Source organism: Triticum aestivum, chromosome 7B (assembly GCF_018294505.1).
Source record: "Triticum aestivum cultivar Chinese Spring chromosome 7B, IWGSC CS RefSeq v2.1, whole genome shotgun sequence".
Lineage (NCBI taxonomy): Eukaryota > Viridiplantae > Streptophyta > Magnoliopsida > Poales > Poaceae > Triticum > Triticum aestivum.
Window position 1 is genome coordinate 711,641,119 of NC_057813.1, and position 20,323 is coordinate 711,661,441.

The 20,323-nt window shown below is 47.0% G+C and overlaps 1 protein-coding gene across 1 annotated transcript; it reads right to left on the reverse strand.

The window, feature by feature from the left end:
• Window positions 1-14,630: 14,630 nt before the first annotated feature.
• LOC123158573 (putative F-box/LRR-repeat protein At4g15060) lies at window positions 14,631-17,252 on the reverse strand. The gene is made up of 4 exons (XM_044576495.1): window positions 16,311-17,252; window positions 15,851-16,042; window positions 15,478-15,757; window positions 14,631-14,870 (listed from the first exon to the last, which is right to left on the reverse strand). Exons 1-4 carry the CDS (start codon window positions 17,250-17,252, stop codon window positions 14,833-14,835), a joined length of 1,452 nt encoding a protein of 483 aa, XP_044432430.1. The 3' UTR covers window positions 14,631-14,832.
• Between the last annotated feature and the right edge of the window lie 3,071 nt (window positions 17,253-20,323).

Consider the following 20,323-nt stretch of genomic DNA (forward strand, 5'->3'; position numbering starts at 1 on the left):
CCATTAACCCCCGGGGGGGGGGGGGTTCCGGTAACCCCCCGGTACTCCGGTAAAATCCCGATTTCACCCGGAACGATTCCGATATCCAAATGTAGGCTTCCAATATATCAATCTTTATGTCTCGACCATTTCGAGACTCCTCGTCATGTCCGTGATCATATCCGGGACTCCAAAAAACCTTCGGTACATCAAAACTTATAAACTCATAATAAAACTGTCATCGTAACGTTAAGCGTGCGGACCCTACGGGTTCGAGAACTATGTAGACATGACCAAGAACTTTTTCCGGTCAGTAACCAATAGCGGAACCTGGATGTTCATATTGGCTCCTACATATTCTACGAAGATCTTTATCGGTCAAACCGCATAACAACATACGTTGTTCCCTTTGTCATCGGTATGTTACTTGCCCGAGATTCGATCATCGGTATCCAATACCTAGTTCAATCTCGTTACCGGCAAGTCTCTTTACTCGTTATGTAATGCATCATTCCGTAACTAACACATTAGCTACATTGCTTGCAAGGCTTGTAGTGATGTGCATTAGCGAGAGGGCCCAGAGATACCTCTCCGACAATCGGAGTGACAAATCCTAATCTCGAAATACGCCAACCCAACAAGTACCTTCGGAGACACCTGTAGAGCACCTTTATAATCACCCAGTTACGTTGTGACGTTTGGTAGCACACAAAGTGTTCCTTCGGTGAACGGGAGTTGCATAATCTCATAGTCATAGGAACATGTATAAGTCATGAAGAAAGCAATAGCAGAATACTAAACGATCAAGTGCTAAGCTAACGGAATGGGTCAAGTCAATCACATCATTCTCCTAATGATGTGATCCCGTTAATCAAATGACAACACATGTCTATGGTCAGGAAACATAACCATCTTTGATCAACGAGCTAGTCAAGTAGAGGCATACTAGTGACACTCTGTTTGTCTATGTATTCACACAAGTATTATGTTTCCGGTTAATACAATTCTAGCATGAATAATAAACATTTATCATGATATAAGGAAATAAATAATAACTTTATTATTGCCTCTAGGGCATATTTCCTTCAGTCTCCCACTTGCACTAGAGTCAATAATCTAGATTACACAGTAATGATTCTAACACCCATGGAGTCTTGGTGTTGATCATGTTTCGCTCGTGGAAGAGGCTTAGTCAACGGGTTTTCAACATTCAGATCCGTATGTATCTTGCAAATTTCTATGTCTCCCACCTGGACTAGATCCCAGATGGAATTGAAGCGTCTCTTGATATGCTTGGTTCTCTTGTGAAATCTGGATTCATTCGCTAAGGCAATTGCTCCAGTATTGTCACAAAAGATTTTCATTGGACCCGATGCACTAGGTATGACACCTAGATCAGATATGAACTACTTCATCTAGACTCCTTCATTTGCTGCTTCAGAAGCAGCTATGTACTCCGCTTCACACGTAGATCCCGCCACGACGCTTTGTTTAGAACTGCACCAACTGACAGCTCCACTGTTTAATGTAAACACGTATCCGGTTTGCGATTTAGAATCGTCCGCATCAGTGTCAAAGCTTGCATCAACGTAACCATTTACGATGAGCTCTTTGTCACCTCCATATACAAGAAACATATCCTTAGTCCTTTTCAGGTATTTCAGGATGTTCTTGACCGCTGTCAAGTGATCCACTCCTGGATTACTTTGGTACCTCCCTGCTAGACTTATAGCAAGGCACACCTCAGGTCTGGTACACAGCATTGCATACATGATAGAGCCTATGGCTGAAGCATAGGGAACATCTTTCATCTTCTCTCTATCTTCTGCAGTGGTCGGGCTTTGAGTCTTACTCAACTTCACACCTTGTAACACAGGCAAGAACCCTTTCTTTTCTTGATCCATTTTGAACTTCTTCAAAACTTTGTCAAGGTATATGCTTTATGAAAGTCCAATTAAGCGTCTTGATCTATCTCTATAGATCTTAATGCCCAATATGTAAGCAGCTTCACCGAGGTCTTTCATTGAAAAACTCTTAATCAAGTATCCCTTTATGCTATCCAGAAATTCTATATCATTTCTGATTAGTAATATGTCATCCACATATAATATCAGAAATGCTACAGAGCTCCCACTCACTTTCTTGTAAATACAGGCTTCTCCAAAAGTCTGTACAAAACCAAATGCTTTGAGCACACTATCAAAGCATTTATTCCAACTCCGAGAGGCTTGCACCAGTCCATAAATTGATCGCTGGAGCTTGCACACTTTGTTAGCTCCCTTTGGATCGACAAAACCTTCTGTGAGTATAACAGAGTTGTAGTCTTCATACTTGTGTGACAGATTGAAATCCCATCCATGCGCCTCACTCATAGACTACATGAGGATCTCCGTCGCATTGACCGGAGTATCACAACCATATGCGGCCCTGATCCAGTCTTGCTGGTACTGTGTGGTACACAAGAGCCCGCCCTTTGACTGAAAATCATGGTCTTGTAGTTGTCATACCAGGAAGCGATCTCCTTCATCTTAGCCCACAGATCAGTGTTGCCAAACGCTAACGCTGCAATGAGCCTGTTCCATCGATCACCTACGGTCGTCCATCTGTTAAGAAAATATACAAATGAATTAATAAGACATCATTATTAATTACATACATGAAAAAACGTAAAGTACATGTAATTAACACTACAAATGGAAAGTTATATACTTATACTAATATTTGAACAATGTTATTTATGCATGCATATTTACATTTTTTTTATTAGCATAACAAAGAATTGCAATACTAGCCATCTATCGACCATCAATCCAAAATATTACCGATCGATTCTATCTAGCTACTTTTGATAAAAAAAGGCATGTCATAATCGATATAAAAACAAGATATGATATGATGCATCTATTATAACATATAAAACAAAATATCATTGTTCTATTCATACGAATATGAACACAAAGGGAGTGAATATGAACTTGAACACACAAAGCCACATGTATATTCACTCCTTCGTGTTGATATCCACTACCACCATAAACCAAACACCGTCGATTCAATTCATATGGATTAGTCAAACATGAAGAGATCGAACTATATGAACACGTAGATATCGAACTATACATATGTAAGAGTTATATCGAGACCAATTGATGTGCTCATCTCGTTATGTTGTTCCGGTCCGGATACATGAAGTGTTTTTGGTTGGGATGGAGAAGGCCGGCGGCAGCGGTGTTGGGAAACGTAGTAATTTCAAAAAAATTCCTATGCACACGCAAGATCATGGTGATGCATAGCAACAAGAGGGGAGAGTGTCGTCCATGTACCCTTGTAGACCGTAAGCGGAAGCGCTATAACAACGCGGTTGATGTAGTCGTGCGTCTTCATGATCGACCGATCCAAGTGCCGAACGTACGGCACCTCCGCGATCTGCACACGTTCAACTCGGTGATGTCCCACGAACTCACGATCCAGTAGAGCTTCGAGGGAGAGTTCCATCAGCACGACGGTGTAATGATGGTGTTGATGAAGCTACCAACGCAGGGCTTTGCCTAAGCACTGCTACGATATGACCGAGGTGGATTATGGTGGAGGGGGGCACCGCACATGGCTAAAGATCAATGATCAACTTGTGTGTCCATGGGGTGCCCCCCTCCCCCGCATATAAAGGAGTGGAGGAGGGGGAGGGTCGTCCCTCAACTATGGCGCGCCCTGGGGAGTTGTTGGGGTAATGAACCCCGGGCAGGCAACGGAACCCGGATCCTTTTCAAAAACAACAGGGCCAGCATCGCCCCTCAAGCTGGCACACGCTTGGCCGGGTCGCTCGACCCGGCCAAACCCCGCAACCTGGCCACGCTCTCCGACCCGGCAAGACACGTTGACTCGACCTCAACAACTAGTACAAGTCAGCTGAACCCGGCGCAACCGAGGCTTCCTCAACAAGCCAGCTCAACCTGTGGCGTGCTCTGCAATCCAGCCACAGGTCAGCTCTCGTCCCATCCCGACCGTATGATGGGACGATTCTTCAGACACTCATGAACAAGGAAACAATGTCCCGCCCATGCCTCTGGTCAGCCGGAGCGTGGCAACAGTGCCCTTCACCTACCCGCTGACCAAGGCCGGCGTGGCTACAGTGCCCCCGCCATCACCACTGATGACAGAAAGCGGCGACCTGACGGAGCGCCACTGTACACGACTCGACTCGGCCACGCCCTGATGATCGACAAGATGGCGCACAGTCCCCCTAGGCACGCGGGGCCCGCACCTAGGGGAACCCGGCGAACCACAGGCCCCCAGCGGGTCCCAGCCCGGATCCCCGGACACCGACAACCCAGACCCACCGACTTGTAACATTACCATTGTACCCCTGGGCTTGGCCTATAAAACCCCCCAGGAGCCCACACATACAGGTAGGCAAGTAAGTAGTAAGCAGAGAACCAAGTAAGCAAGAGAGGAACTAGCCACCGAAACAGTAACATCCGCTCGGAGAGAAGGAGCAGCCTAAGCCTTGGCCAGCCCTCCTTCCTCCTCCATACAGCTCTAGGAGCAACATTTTACTATCGAACATCAAACTAAACTCGGCAGGACTAGGGGCGTTATCTCTCTGGAGAGCCCCGAACCTGGGTATGTCTTGCGTCCCGCGCTCGCTCATACCAAACCCGCCTACGGAGCCCATCAGTGCCCTCGAGCCTCCTCCTCTCTTTAGCCATCCCGTGGCATCTGCCGTGCGCCCACCAGGACAGTTGGCGCCGACCGTCGGGCAGCTCGAGGAGCTGGCCGGAGCATGCTTCGGATGGGCCCCCTCCCCTACTCCGACGAGTCCGTCAAGCTGGCGGACGACGTCGTCGGCGCGCTTGACACCTCCTTCTCCGCACTGCGCCCGATGCGCCCACGGCCGACGAGTACCCCAGCGAGGTGCTCAGCTACTCCGACTCCCCCCTCTCCCTTGGCGGTGGAATTTCCACCGGGGCAATGGACGTCCACATGGAGGTCTTCGTCACCGGCGATGGCACCTCCTCTTCATCGAGCAAGATGAGGAAGGCTGCCGAAGTTGGGGAACAAACCGAGCCGTCCAATCCGTTGCGCGCCGCGATGCAGAGCCTCCGCATCCCCATCGGCACCGACATCGACGCCACCAACGTCGCTCAGGCCGGGACCCAGCTCGAGGAAAGGCGCCAGCAGATGCTGGACCTGTCTGAGACGCGCTCGCCGCCACCTAGCGTCGTATGGATTCCGCTCAGCTGGAGCGCAACGCCGCCTATAGATTCACGCCCGCCACGGCCGAGCCGAGCCGGGTTGCCGACGTGCGCGCCTGGGGAGGAGCGATCGGTCGGGACCTCGGCGCCGTCCAAACCGTCTATGAGACCCCAGCGAAGAACATGCGCGCTGTCCAGGCAGCCGCAGTCGACCTTGACCAGCTCACGGGCGAGGAACTGAGGGAGCGCATCGGGCAGATGCGCGAACTCCTCAACGCGGCCAACACCCAGCAGGACCGCCTCAACCAGCTCACCAAGCCGGTGGGATCCGGCTCCGCCCGCATCGGCGGACCCGGCGAACTTCAGCACACAGCTTCCTCGCCGCCCAGCAAGGCGCACTCCGGCCGAGCCCGACCTCGGCGCGACCAGGCCGCAACGACCGCCGGCGGTTTGGGCGAAAAGCCCATCCCGGAGATCCAGCGCGGACCCGACCAGCATGGCCGGCATCTGGCTCCAACCAACCTGCCCCCCGTGGCCTGGTCGCCAGTCGACTCGGCCCGCGCGCCATCGACGACGCCGACGCTCGCCACCGCCTCGATCAGCTCGCTCACTCCCTGGAGGTGGAGGAAAGCGGCGCTATCGTGCCGGCATGCTTGGGCCCACGCATCCGGGAAGAGCCCTTTCCCAAAGGGTTCATCCTCCCCCGCGACACCCCCAAGTACAATGGGACCGTGAAGCCAGAAGATTGGCTCACCAACTACACCACCGACATTGGCATCACTGGTGCCAATCGCCGGCTCGCCGTGCGCTATGCACCGCTTATGCTCCAGGGGTCGGCCCGCACCTAGTTCAACAGTCTGCCAATGGGCAGCGTCAACACGTGGGTCGATTTCGAGAAAGCCTTCATCCGCAACTTCACGGGGACCTACAAGCGACCCGGCCGCCCTAGCCAGCTCGCCATCTGCGTGCAAGGGCCTTCGGAGATCGGTCGCGAGTACCTCGCACGCTGGACCGAGCTCCGGAATAGCTGTGAGGGCGTCCATGAAGTCCAAGCAATCCAATACTTCATCAACGAGTGCCAAGACGGCACCCTCCTCAAGCACAAGCTCTTACGCTTCGAGCCGGCCACTAACGCCACGCTCATGGTAACGGCGGACAAATACGCCAACGCCGACTCCGCCATGAAGATCCAGGTGGCGCTGGAAGAAGCCGGCAAGGCGAAGCCGGTTCCCCCTTCGAAGTCGGCCGACGAAAGCAGCCGGTAGCAGCATCACGAGAACAACAAGCGCAAGGCCGACCAACCGGCGCAAAGCTATGACAACCGGCTCCTCGCGGCCACTGAGCCCGCGGCGGACCCGGCGGCCAAGCGCCGACAGACCGGAAAGACGACGTGGCAACCAGCCATGAGCTTCGAAGAGATGCTCGACGCTCCCTGCAAGCACCACAGCGGCGCAAGACCATCCACGCACACGCTTCGGCAGTGCGCCATCACCAAGCGCATCATGAGGGGCGATGTCCCGCCTCCTCTAGCCGGCTCTGGCTCTAGGCGTGGGGCAGCCACCTCCGCCTCCAGCTGGTGGCGCGATGTGCGACGACGCCTATCCGGACCAGAATGCGGCCTACGTCGTCTTCACCGGCCTCGGCAAAGACAAGCGTAGCGAGCGCCTCCTTCGGCAGGAGGTGAATACCGTTATCCCGGCCAAACCAGAATTCATGCACTGGTCGGACCGCCCGGTCACCTGGACCCGGGAGGATCACCTGGCGGTCATGCCGAGTCCAGGTGGTTACGCCCTCGTCCTCAACCCCACCATCGTTGTGCGGCTCACGTGCAAGTTCTCCTGAGTACTCATCGACGGCGGCAGCAACATCGACATCCTCTATCGCGACACAATGACCAAACTCAGCCTCAAGGCCGAGGACCTGGAACCGACCCGGACGATCTTCCACGACATCGTACCCGGCCTCTCCTGCTCTCCCATTGGCCGGGTCCGGCTCGACGTCCTGTTCGGTGACAGCAGCCACTTCCGGCGTGAACCAATCTAGTTCGAGGTGGTGGAGCTGTCCAGCGCGTACCATGCACTGCTGGGCCGAACCGCGCTCGCCAAGTTCATGGCGGTCCCCCATTACGCGTATCTGAAGATGAATATGCCGGGTCCCAAGGGCCTCATCACCATCACCGGCGACTACCGCAAGTCCCTGGAGTGCGCCCGAGACGGTGCCAAGCTGGCCGAGTCGCTAGTCATTGCCGAGGAGCGGCGCCAGCTCGAGCGGATCGTCGCCATGGCGGGCGAGGCCTCGGCCGCGTCGATCCCAACCAAGGATGCGACCGACGAGGCCGCCTTCAAGCCCTCCAAGGAGACCAAGAAAGTGAAGCTGAACCCAGAGGACCCCAGCTGTAGCAAGTACATTGTCATAGGTGCCCGCCTTGACAGCAAATAGGAAGGCGAGCTCATCGACTTCCTCCGTGAGAATCGGGATATCTTTGCATGGACCCCCAAGGACATGCCGGCTATCCCGAGGAAGTACGCCGAGCAAAAACTTCACGTCCGCAAGGACGCCAAGCCTGTCCGTCAACCCCCGCGACGTTTTTCCGAAGAGAAGAGAAGAACCATTGGTGAAGAGGTCACCAAGCTTTTGGCAGCCGGCTTCATCATGGAAGTGTTTCACCCCAAGTGCCTGGCCAACCCAGTCCTCGTCCTAAAGAAGAACAAGACCTGGCGCATGTGTATCGACTACACCAGCCTCAACAAGGCCTGTCCCAAGGATCCGTTCGCTCTACCGTGGATCGACCAAGTCATCGACTCGACCGCCGGGTGCGAGCTCCTGTCCTTCCTAGACGCTTACTCCGGCTACCACCAGATCAAGCTGGACCCGGCCGACGCCCTGAAGACGTCCTTCATCACGAGTTTTCAAGTTTTGGGTAAAGATTCGATGGACTATGGAATAAAGAGTGGCAAGAGCTTAAGCTTGGGGATGCCCAAGGCACACCAAGGTAATATTCAAGGACAATCAAGAGCCTAAACTTGGGGATGCCCCGGAAGGCATCCCCTCTTTCGTCTTTGTTCATCGGTAACTTTACTTGGAGCTATATTTTTATTTGCCACATGATATGTGTTTTGCTTGGAGCATCATTTTCTTTTGTTAGTATTTGCTTTCTGTTATTTAGAATAATGTTTTGCATCTTTATTTTGAATAAAAATGTCAAGGATAGCCTTTGACATGCTTATTTTGCTAGTATACATGTTGTTTGAAAACAGAAAGTTTACCACTGTTGCAAAAATTCCCTAGAAAAGTCAGAGAGTGATATAATGTTGAATATTTTTGCATAATGAGCTCTGATAAATCTTTTACATCGTAGTATTTTTCTTATAATTTTTGGAGTTAGGGAAGTTTGAGGAATCTTGCATTCTTTACAGACTATACTGTTTTGGTAGATTGCTGTTATGTTTGCATTGTTTGCCTATGCTTGCTTGTTTAATGATTCTATTTGAGGATAGGAGTATTAAATATGCAGATACATTTAGTATTCAATGTTGAATAATAATCTTAGTGATTTGTTACAGTAGAAAATGATAAGGTTTTGCATTGGTTTATACTAACCTATCTCACGAGTTCTTGTTGAGTTTGTTGTGGATGAAGCTTTTAATAAAAAGAGAAACCATGATACGAAAGGAATTAAGGAGACACAAAAGTTCAAGCTTGGGGATGCCCAAGGCACCCCAAGATAATATTTCAAGAAGTCTCAAGCATCTAAGCTTGGGGATGCCCTGGTAGGCATCCCACCTTTCTTCTTCAACAATTAACGGTTAGTATCGGTTGAACCTAAGTTTTTGCTTCTTCACATGAGTTGTGCTATCCTTGCAATGCCATTTTGTTTTGCTTTGCTTTCTGCTTGAATACAATACCAAGATCTGAAATTCTTAAATGGGAGAGAGTCTTCACATAGTTGCATAATTATTTAGCTACTCATTGGTCTTCACTTATATCTTTTTGAGTAGTTTTTCATTTACTCGGGTGCTTCACTTATATCCTATGAGTAAATGGTTGAATGAGTTGAATGTCATAAATCTGAAATTATATATGTTTCATTTGCTTATCCCATGGGGAGTAATGACTTCATGTCTAAGAAGTAGAGGTTGTAAATTTATTGACGGTTAGCAAGCATTGTATTGGTCATTTGAACAATTCATGAAAGAATAATGAAGGAAGAGAAATTTCACATATAAATATATTATCATAGACATCTTTTATAATTGTGAGCACTCATTAAGTATGACATGCTAAAGAGTTGATGTTGGACAAGGAAGACAACGTAATGGGTTATGTTTTCTCACATCTCAGTTAAAGTATATTGTCATGGATCATTCAAACATGTTGAGCTTGCCTTTCCCCCTCATGCTAGCCAAAAATTCCTAGCACCAAGTGGAGATACTACTTGTGCTTCCAAATATCCTTAAGCCCAGTTTTGCCATGAGAGTCCACCATATCTACCTATGGATTGAGTAAGATCCTTCAAGTAAGTTGTTATCGATGCAATCAATAAAAATTGCTCTCTAAATATGCATGACTTATTAGTGCGGAGAAAATAAGCTTTGTACGATCTTGTTATGGAAGCAATAAAAGCAACAGACTGCATGATAAAGGTCCATATACAAGGGGCAATATAAGGTGATGTTCTTTCGTATTAAGATTTTGTGTATCCAACCCTAAAAGCGCATGACAACCTCTGCTTCCCTCTGTGAAGGGCCTATCTTTTACTTTATGTCTTTTACTTTATGCAAGAGTCAAGGTGATCTTCACCTTTCCCTTTTTCATTTTATCCTTTGGCAAGCACTTTGTGTTAGGGTGATCCTGATATATATATCAATTGGATGTACGTTAGCATGAACTATTATCGTTGACATCACCCAAAGGTGAATATGTTTGGAGGCAATAAGCCCCTATCTTTCTCTGTGTCTGATTAAAACTTCATAACCACAAGTATTGCGTGAGTGTTAGCAATTGTAGAAGACTATATGATAGTTGAGTATGTGAAGTTTGCTAAATCAAAGCTCTGACATAAACCCTTCCTGAAAATAGGATGAATTGCAATTGTTTGATGACTAAGAATGAAGTTTGCTAGTTTTCAAGAAAATTTATCATCTATGCTTTAACATGTGAATAGCTTGTTACTTGATTATGAATAGTTTTATGAGATGAACTACTGTTATGACATATATTCATGCTAGTAAAGGTGATTGAAGTTATCATTGATCAAACTTGTGCACCTCTAGCATTCACACTTCATAAATTCTTTCTTTTATCATTTACCTACTCGAGGACGAGAATGAATTAAGCTTGGGGATGCTGATACGTCTCCAACGTATCTATAATTTATGAAGCATTCATGCTATTTTATTATCTGTTTTGAATGATTATGTGCTTTATTATACACTTATATTACTTTTGGGACTAACCTATTAACCAGAGGCCCAGCCCATATTGCTGTTTTATTGCCTGTTTCAGTATTTCAAAGAAAAGGAATATCAAACGGAGTCCAAATGGAATGAAACCTTCGGCAGCGTGATTTTTGGAAAGATTATGATACAGGAGACTTGGAGTGCAAGCCGGGGGGTCATCGGGGAAGCCACGAGACAGGGGACGCGCCCACCCACCTGGGCGCGCCCTACCCTCTCGTGGGCCCCTCGAGGCCCCCCCGACCGGCTTCTTTCGCCTATATAAGCCTTCGTACCCTAAAAACATCGAATATCAAGATAGATCGGGAGTTCCGCTGCCGCAAGACTCTGTAGGCACCAGAAACCTCTCGGGAGCCCTTCCCGGCACCCTGCCGTAGGGGGATCCTTCACCGGTGGCCATCTTCATCATCCCGGCGCTATCCATGATGAGGAGGGAGTAGTTCACCCTCGAGGCTGAGGGTATGTACCAGTAGCTATGTGTTTGATCTCTCTCTCTCTCGAGTTCTCTCTCGTGTTCCCTCTATGGCACAATCTTGATGTATCCCGAGCTTTGCTATTATAGTTGGATCTTATGATGTTTCTCCCCCTCTACTCTCTTGTGATGAATTGAGTTTTCCCTTTGAAGTTATCTTATCGGATTTAGTCTTTTAATGATTTGAGAACACTTGATGTATGTCTTGTCGTGCTTATCTGTGGTGACAATGGGATATCATGTGCCACTTGATGTATGTTTTGGTGACCAACTTGCGGGTTCCTCCCATGAACCTATGCATAGGGGTTGGCACACGTTCTTGTCTTGACTCTCCGGTAGAAACTTTGGGGCACTCTTTGAAGTACTTTGTGTTGGTTGAATAGATGAATCTGAGATCGTGTGATGCATATTGTATAATCATGCCCACGGATACTTGAGGTGACAATGGAGTATCTAGGTGACATTAGGGTTTTGGTTGATTTGTGTCTTAAGGTGTTATTCTAGTACGAACTCTTGAATAGATTGATCCGAAAGAATAACTTTGAGGTGGTTTCGTACCCTACCATAATCTCTTCATTTGTTCTCCGCTATTAGTGTCTTTGGAATGACTCTTTGTTGCATGTTGAGGGATTTTTATATGATCTATCTATGTTATTATTGTTGAGAGAATTTGCACTAGTGAAAGTATGAACCTTAGGCCTTGTTTCCTACCATTGCAATACCGTTTACGCTCACTTTTATTGCTTGCTACCTTTCAGTTTTTATAATTTCGGATTACAAATACCTTTATCTACTATCCATATTGCACTTGTATCACCATCTCTTCGCCGAACTAGTGCACCTATACAATTTACCATTGTATTGGGTGTGTTGGGGACACAAGAGACTCTTTGTTATTCGGTTGCAGGGTTGTTTGAGAGAGACCATCTTAATCCTATGCCTCCTACGGATTGATAAACCTTAGGTCATCCACTTGAGGGAAATTTGCTACTGTCCTACAAACCTGTGCACTTGCAGGCCCAACGACGTCTACAAGAAGAAGGTTGTGTAGTAGACATCACAAGCCACCATTAAGTTTTAACGGCAATGACAATGACGAGACATGTTTTTATTTTTGTTAATTCTTTTACAAACCATGCCATTTTTGTGTTACTTTGTGCAAGAATCTTGATAGGGATTGTGTGTGTGTGAAATCTTGTATAAGGACGAGCACCGGTAAAAGGAGGCGGTGCTAGCAAAAGGTGAGCAAGAGAGGGAGATGAAAGATATAGTTCAGAGCAGCTGAGTTTCATATGCTTGAGCTAATCAAGAAAAATGAGGAAGACGCATGTAAGGAGGTGGAACTTCATGAGAAGGAGGCTCGTGAGGTGGACATGCATAGGAAGGGCGAGACATGGGGCAGACTATGCAAATGCAACCAAAGAAGGTGACAATGGGAAAGGGAAATTGTCCCTTTAGACTCAGTAGAATTAAGTTGTAGTTTTGAGAATATGGTTTGATCTTAATTTTAGTTATATATTTTAATTGAAATATTCGTATGTATCTTAATTTGAGTTATGGTATCTCGCTATGTATCCTATTTGCTAGTACTCGAAATAAATGTGAACATAATTATGGAAAACAAATAGTGGTAGGCTGATAGCATTTACGTCCGCCGCAAACTTGCAGACGACAACAAATATCCGAGAATAAACATGTCACAAGAAATCTAGTTAGCGTGGGCTTGCGCCACCCCCTATCGCAGAAAGACGAAAAGAGTTTTGAGTGCGTGCATCCCTTGGAGCACTCACTTCCACAACAAGCCAATGCAGTAGGTTGCTTGTGCCAAAGGCTATCGCGGGTTGTACTATCCACCATTGGCTGTGGTGGGAGGAGATCTATGTCACTTGGTTGCGCTTCCGCCAGGGGCAGTTTTGCCAATCTCATCATAGAGGTGTTGTTTTGCGGGTAGAAGGTCATTATTATATGATTTTCCATGCGACACCCTTTTTCCTGTCGGCAGCCTTGAATACCTCCCTAACCCTAGAGTTCATGTCCTCCTCCACCACAACTCATTGCTCCCGCGACAAACCTAGTTTCTTCTAGGTGACCTGAGTGGCTTCCTCAATGTTGGAGGCCCCTACATCATGTCCACCTCAATGGCCCTCCTTAATTGGTGTTGACGACTATCATGCAAACAACATGCTTGCACTAGGAAACCCTTATACTGGTGATGTGTGGGTTTGTGAACGGCGCAGCTACGGCTTTGGCCATTGACAACATACACTTCTTTGGCGGCCGACAAGTATAGATCATATTTCAATAGGACCGTGGTAATTTATGGAGGAGATTACCGTTTTCATTCTCTATAGGATTCCAAAACTGATGCCTCGTTATTTTTGTTTTCTGTTTTGTAGACAATCTATTCGGTCTAGACACTTGACTATTTTTCCTAGCAAAATTATGCTTGTTTAGCGAGGATGAAAGGTTTGACTTTCCTTCTAAACAATGTTTTTAACCATTAGATTTACCAAGACACAACCCCAACAATAAAATGGAAGATGCATGTACCTTCAAAGATACTGCCCACCCCTTTCTGCAATGTCCGAAGGCTTCTACGATTTGGCTGGACCTCATACTTTATCGGCTTATCCTAGTAAGGAGGGAACATATCTCGAGGAGGGAGACCACGGGAGAGACAAGGCCTAGCACCGGTTTGAGGGAGTTGAAGATGCTCCCGTGAAAGATGATCTGGCAGAAACTGAATCAGAGGCTGGCGTGCCACTAGTGGAACATGACGCTGGTGTGCATGGTGGTAGTGGCACATCCGATGAAAGAAAGAACAAGGAGTAGTAGGTCTTTTTTTTTGGGGGGGGGGGGTACTAAGGTTGTCCACTTCGTTGCCTGCGCTATCTGGATCTTGGGTGGAACTCCGGTGAAGCCCTAAGCTAACCTCCATCGACTGCCAGATCACAACTTCGATGGAGTGCAAAACACTAGAATTCCGGACGCGGGTTCTAGCTATTCTTCCAGTAGCAGGTGGGATGCAATATACTACTGGACCAACATTACTCTTTAGCAAATGCGAGGTTTGGCCAACATTCCCCCTTTTGTTCCTTTTGTATTTTTTAAGACATGAGTTGTGTACACATAAGGTGCCTGATTTTCTTAGTGGGAAGAACCTAGGAAGCTTGTGCTCATTCTCTCAGCTTAGGGCGCGATGTCTGGTGTGTCATCGGGAGGCTTCAATGGAAGGGGGTAACAGAGGTGGCGATGAGCGCAAGGTCGACCGTAGCGACAAGTGGCGGTGATGAGATCACACATGGTGGTAGATGGTTAATGAGTGACAAGTGGCGGCGATGAGATCACACATCGTGGTAGATGGATATGTGGATGGTGGAAGATATGACAACACCAGGGGTTACGCTAGTACGAAAAGCCTTACAGGTGTAGATAATTAGTGGCGCCAGCCCCAAACGAGGCGTAGTTGCTATTTTGGCAAAATGAAATAGAACAAAGGGCACTTGAAACCGCAGGTTTAACATAATAATCACAGGTTGAGTGCATAGAAACCAATCAAGATTTAACTGAGCTCCCTATAAGAGCTACAATACACTGGCAATACAACATGCACTTGATCAGTTCAGTCCAAGCAAGCAAACAAAGTCTTCAGACTAGGTAATTCATTGTTCCGAATGAGAAAAGGATGATGTTTGTCGATGAGCACTAGAATTCACAAATGTAAGGACGGGAATCATGCCAACAGATAAATATGGCTGCCATGCACTAACCCTGCAAAGGAGACAGATTGAAACCTAGCTCCAGTAAGTATCGCACCATGCAATTGTATAGTTGCTATATTTTTAATGATTGTTGTCACTGGCAAATAAAAATACAATATATGCTGACAACAGGAACAAATACCACAGTACATGCAAAACGGAATCTCACTGGAACTAAATAACTTGCAAAATTGGATGGCCAATAAAAATCAGCAGATACCACTTCAGCTATATATAGCCTACAAATTTGAATACAGACGCAAAACAGAAGGGTCAACAGAAGAATGCAAAAGGAAAATAAGGTAAGGACGGAAGCCCACACAAAAAATATTTATTTTTTCTTATCACCAACTCTAGTATATATCCAGCTTATATTTCTGTAAAAATGAAGGTGTGGGCACACAAAATCGGATAAATATAGCATGTTAAATTAGCCAATAACTGGGATACAAGCACAACTAAACTCTAATTGTGATGTCAGTACCACATTTCAACCACCCTAAACATGAAAAGCAATGAAAACTTAGGTTTTGAGAAAACTTACAAGATTTAACATTTCTATTTTTATTTCATTTATATAAGAGCATGCTAATCATGGATGCTGGATAAATACTCACCAGAGCTCTCATAAACATAGAATTCCACCGAAGAATAGGCCCTGCAGATGTTATATATTTTTGCGCTTCCACTATTATTAGATGTGGCCTTCTGTGACAGATGCAATATCATTTTTTTAAGCACTGGCGCACATTTGAGTATTAATTCCAGTAAATCAAACTCGTGTTCCTGTCCTTCGAAGCCAGTGATTTCCACTTCTTCGAGAGCAGTCAAGGAGATAGTTTGAGATCTCCAGTTTGTGGGTTCACATGGACAGTGTGGCGGGCATTCTCCTTTCAGCTAAAACCAAAAATAAAATTTAAACTACTACTTAATTACACAGTGTATAATTAAGAAATGATATGAAACAGGCAGGGGAACAAGAATAATTACCAGCGATCTCTCTAGGACGATCTTAAGCCTCTGTACTCCTCTAGAAATACGATTAATCCCAAGGAGATGAAACACCAGTGCTCCAAAAACATGTCCGGCTTTTAGGAGACGTAGCTCCAAAAGAGCGAAATCAACAACCATGTGCTTCTCTACCTCCTGCGCTAAGTTGTCTTGATTGGAAATAAACCAGCTCTGAAAAAAACATTGACAGGGTATATATCATTTTTACAATTCAGTGTAGTCAACTATCCATCTATCTATTATGAACTAGTAAAAGACAATAATACAACAGAAAAAAGAGAGATTTGCTAGAAATTATCACAGAAATGCAAAACATCAGGCCGTCACTAGGTAAAATTTTTCATGTAAACATCTATACTTGTGTTTTTGAGTCTGCACGGTTGCTAGTTCCGATAAATAAATTGAGTAAATTGAGCATGAGTGGAGTGTGGATACATACATGTGATGCATGAATGTGGAGCGACAGAAGCTGTCCCTGTCTCTCTCCTCTGTGTATCCACAACCTCTGGAGTCTCCAAGGACCAAACTGAACAATGCTTCCGGCCTCGAAATACCACCACTCCCACGAAACCTTCTCCAGCACTGGCGCCGAGACGGAGATGCTGCTGACCACCTTGTAAGCGCCTACAGACACCGTCAGTCGCTTCAGCAGAGGGGCGACGATGTCGACTGCATCTGTGTGTAGTATGCGGGTTTCAAGGAAAAGTTCCTGCAGCGATGGCAAGTGGAGTGAGATCAACCCATTCTGGACAAGTCCGTAGCCATCGTTGACAAACTTCAGGCTGAGCACGCGGAGGTGCGGGCATCGGGGGAGCAAGCTGTGGAGGCCGCCCAGGCCGTAGGAGATGGAGAGCGTCCGGAGCGCGGTGAACTCGCCGTCGGGGCAGTAGAAGAGAAGCCTTTCCATCATGAGAGATTTGGTCTGCTGGAAGCACGGCAGCCGCACGAGGTTCGGTCCGCCTTCAGATTCGACGCTCCACGGGAAGATGAGGACGATCTCCTCCGGCTGCAGCCGCACGGCAGCGCGGAGCAGCCTGCTGGCCGTGGCGCCGACGGGCCAGGGATGCCTGCTGGCGTTGGGGACGCGGACTTCCAGGAGGGAGACCGCGGCCGGGGGGCCACGGACACGGCCGACCGCCGCTGCAATCGACGGCGCGAGGTTGTGGAAGACGATCTGGCGGAGATGCGTCCAGAGATCGCGCCACCGGCGGGAGAGGACGCTGGTGCGCGCGGCCGTGGCAGCGCATCCCATGAGGGCGAGAATGAGGAGGAGGAGCTCCTGCGGGAGGGAGCTGATGCGATCCGGTTCGCCGCCGCCGCCGCTTGGGTAACAGAGCTGCGGCTGCGCGAAACGCAGGCGACGCCCGGGACTCAGCTCCATCGGAGCAGCACCACCAATCTGCGCGGATGAACGGAGGGGACGACGCCCGGATCTTGACGCCAAGCAAAACCAAAGCCCACGGTTTTCCCCCCTTTTGGAACTGAATCCCCGGTGTTTGGGTCCCCACCCAGCTTTTCAGCCGACCATCTTTATCATATACACGTTTTCTTTTCAGCCAAGCATTTCCAAATAATCTCGAATTGCAATGTAACATTTCAGGAGCAAAACATTGTCATCGGAGGCCTTAGGTAAAATGAAGGCTAACCCTCTTCATTCAAACCAACAGAGAAACCATTCGACTCCCGCGCAAACGTTCGCACATTGGCGCGAACATAGCGCATTGGCGCAAACGTTCCCGAGCAACCTACCAAATATGTTCGCTTTTGGTGGAAACCTGGGAGAACCATACCGTTTTCTTCTTCTTAATTTGTACCTGCTCCGCCGATGAAACTGACAAAACTACCTCCACTTCATGTAATTGGCAACAATGGCATGACAGAAGGGTGATCAGGCGACATGTATCTCCTCCCTGTGTAGGAAGCCACTTCCCTCCATAGATCGGGGTTGAATGCGGCGGTCCATGGGCCACAAGCGGCACTGGCTCGAAGCGCACCAGTAGATGGCTCTTTCCACCATAAGGGTTGGCAGAAGTACCATATCATTCGGGTGTGAGGAACTGGATCAGGGTTGAATGCGACAGTCCAGGGCTTGGCATGGAGGCGGCCCGATCCGTCCTCCCCAAGCAGCTCACCCTCCCCCACCCCCCTCCCCCCCACACACATTATTGTCCCCATCGCATTGCCCAGAGCACACCACCCGCGAGGCTAGATGGTGTTAGACGGCCACCTGGCGACCACATTGACAAGCACACCCATTCCCTCATGTGACCGGCTTCTCTATTTTATTCTCTATGCAAGATCCACTTGGATTAATACCACCTAATTTGGATAAGTTACATGCATCACTTAATTAGTTTGAAAATCCACATTTTCTCACCAGGTGTTGCCTTGCTAGAACATCTAGTTGTAAATCCCTCTACATGCAAGACTGAATTTTTGATAAGGAAATTTGCAATTTATTCGATAAAAACACCTTATCACCTTTTGGCACTTTGTACATTAGTTCATTCTTCACCTCATTTCCAAAGGGTTTAGGATTTATCCTAACCATATTTGTCATTGTCAAAGACGACAAGTGCCAAAGGGGTTAGGCTTTACCCTAACCATATTTGTCTTCGTCGATGACGACAAGTGACAAAGGGTTTTGGATTTACCCTAACCATATTTGTCATCATCGACGATGACCAATGCCAAAAGGTTTAGGCTTTACACTAACAATATTTGTCATCTTCAAGGACGAATAATGCTAACGGGTTTTGGATTTACCCTAACCATATGCCAAATGCATAATTAATCATTCATCATTCATCAGCAAGCAAGATCATCATGCCAAACGCATCATCCATCAACACGAAGATCATCATGCCAAATGTATTAGTCATCAATGATGGCAAATGTATTATTCATCAATTAGTCCGTTCATCCATCCATCATTAGTACACATGATTTAATAGTTCAACACTAAAAGTTCAATAGGTTTAACACTCACAGCTCAACAGACATGACTTCACAATTTAATTAACACTCAAAGTTCCACTGAGATGACTTAATAGTTCAACTAAAAACAAACCAATTGTTTCTACTAGCTGTCAAATGCTACACCATCCTTGATGTCTTCTTCTTGATCCTCTTCTCTATAGGTCGTCCAGCACAAACACCTCTTGATGAACTAGGTCCATCTTCCCTTGGAGCAGAATATGGTGTTATGCTACTCGTTGGACTAATAGCACTTTGAGCAGAAGATGATCTTAGGGGCCCTGGAGGAGGAGCTGAGTAGTAGCATTGAGTTGATCAACAACGGCTTCCTTTGGAGTGATACTTGAAGGATACTTGGGCTAGCATTGAGTTGATCAACAACGACTTCCTTTGGAGTGATACTTGAAGGATACTTGGGCTTGAATGTCACTGCCCTAGAATAATGTTTGTAATTAGTTGCATCAGAGGCATTCATGCATCATATTAATCTTCTGAAATTTGAATTGAGGGAATTCTCTAAGCCTCAAAATTAAATAAAGGGCAAGAACCCTAAAAATTTCATTCAATTAACCCAAAACACCCTTCATTAATGTTTCACAATTTTGGCAAGGGTTTGGATCCAAACCAAAAATAGTGAACATTTTTAAGGAATATATTGGGCACTAAATTTAAATCATCATTGTATTTCAATTTGGATTTGTATTCATAATATAGAGGATATATTTTCAAATAACTTTGAAATATTTTATGTCCATTTGGAAAATTCCATTTAGCAACATAAAAAAATATTCAAAGGGCTTTTGTCATTTTTTGAAATTGAAATAGTGGCAAAAGAAAAAAAACAGAAACACAATATAGAAAAGGACAGAACTTACCTGTAGCTTACCTCGGCCTAGTAGCCAGGCGGCCCAGCCCACCAATGCGGACACCGTCTCCCACCTTGCGCCAGAAGGACGCGAGGTGTGTGGTCGCCGCGCACGCACATGCAGGCCACCTCCTGCCTGCTTACCGCCGCTTGGACATCGCTATGGACGCCAGACCCCTGGCCCTCTCTTTCTCTCTCCCGTGTCTTTCCTCCTCTAGCCCGCTCTCCCGCAGCCGTCATGAGCACCCGAGAGCGCCGCTCAGCGTGGGACAAGGACACCGACGGGTAAGTCTGTATGGCTGTCTGATATGTCTCCAACGTATCTATAATTTTTGGTTGTTCCATGCTATTATATTACCTGTTTTGGATGTTTATTGGCTTTACTTTACACTTTTATATCATTTTTGGGACTAACCTACTAACCGGAGGCCCAGCCCGTATTGCTGTTTTTTGCCTATTTCAGTGTTTCGAAGAAAAGGAATATCAAACGGAGTCCAAACGGAATGAAACCTTCGGGAGCGTGATTTTTGGAACAAACGTGATCCAGAGGACTTGGAGTGCAAGTCAAGAAGCAATCGAGGTGGCCACGAGGGTGGAGGGCGCGCCCCCCC

Coding starts and splice junctions, on each gene's coding strand:
- LOC123158573 (XM_044576495.1), bottom strand. CDS start 17,252: ATGGAGCTGAGTCCCGGGCGTCGCCTGCGTTTCGCGCAGCCGCAGCTC. Junction 16,043..16,310: donor TCCACATTCATGCATCACAT/GTATGTATCCAC, acceptor TGTTTTTTTCAG/AGCTGGTTTATTTCCAATCA. Junction 14,871..15,477: donor CTATGTTTATGAGAGCTCTG/GTGAGTATTTAT, acceptor TCTCCTTTGCAG/GGTTAGTGCATGGCAGCCAT.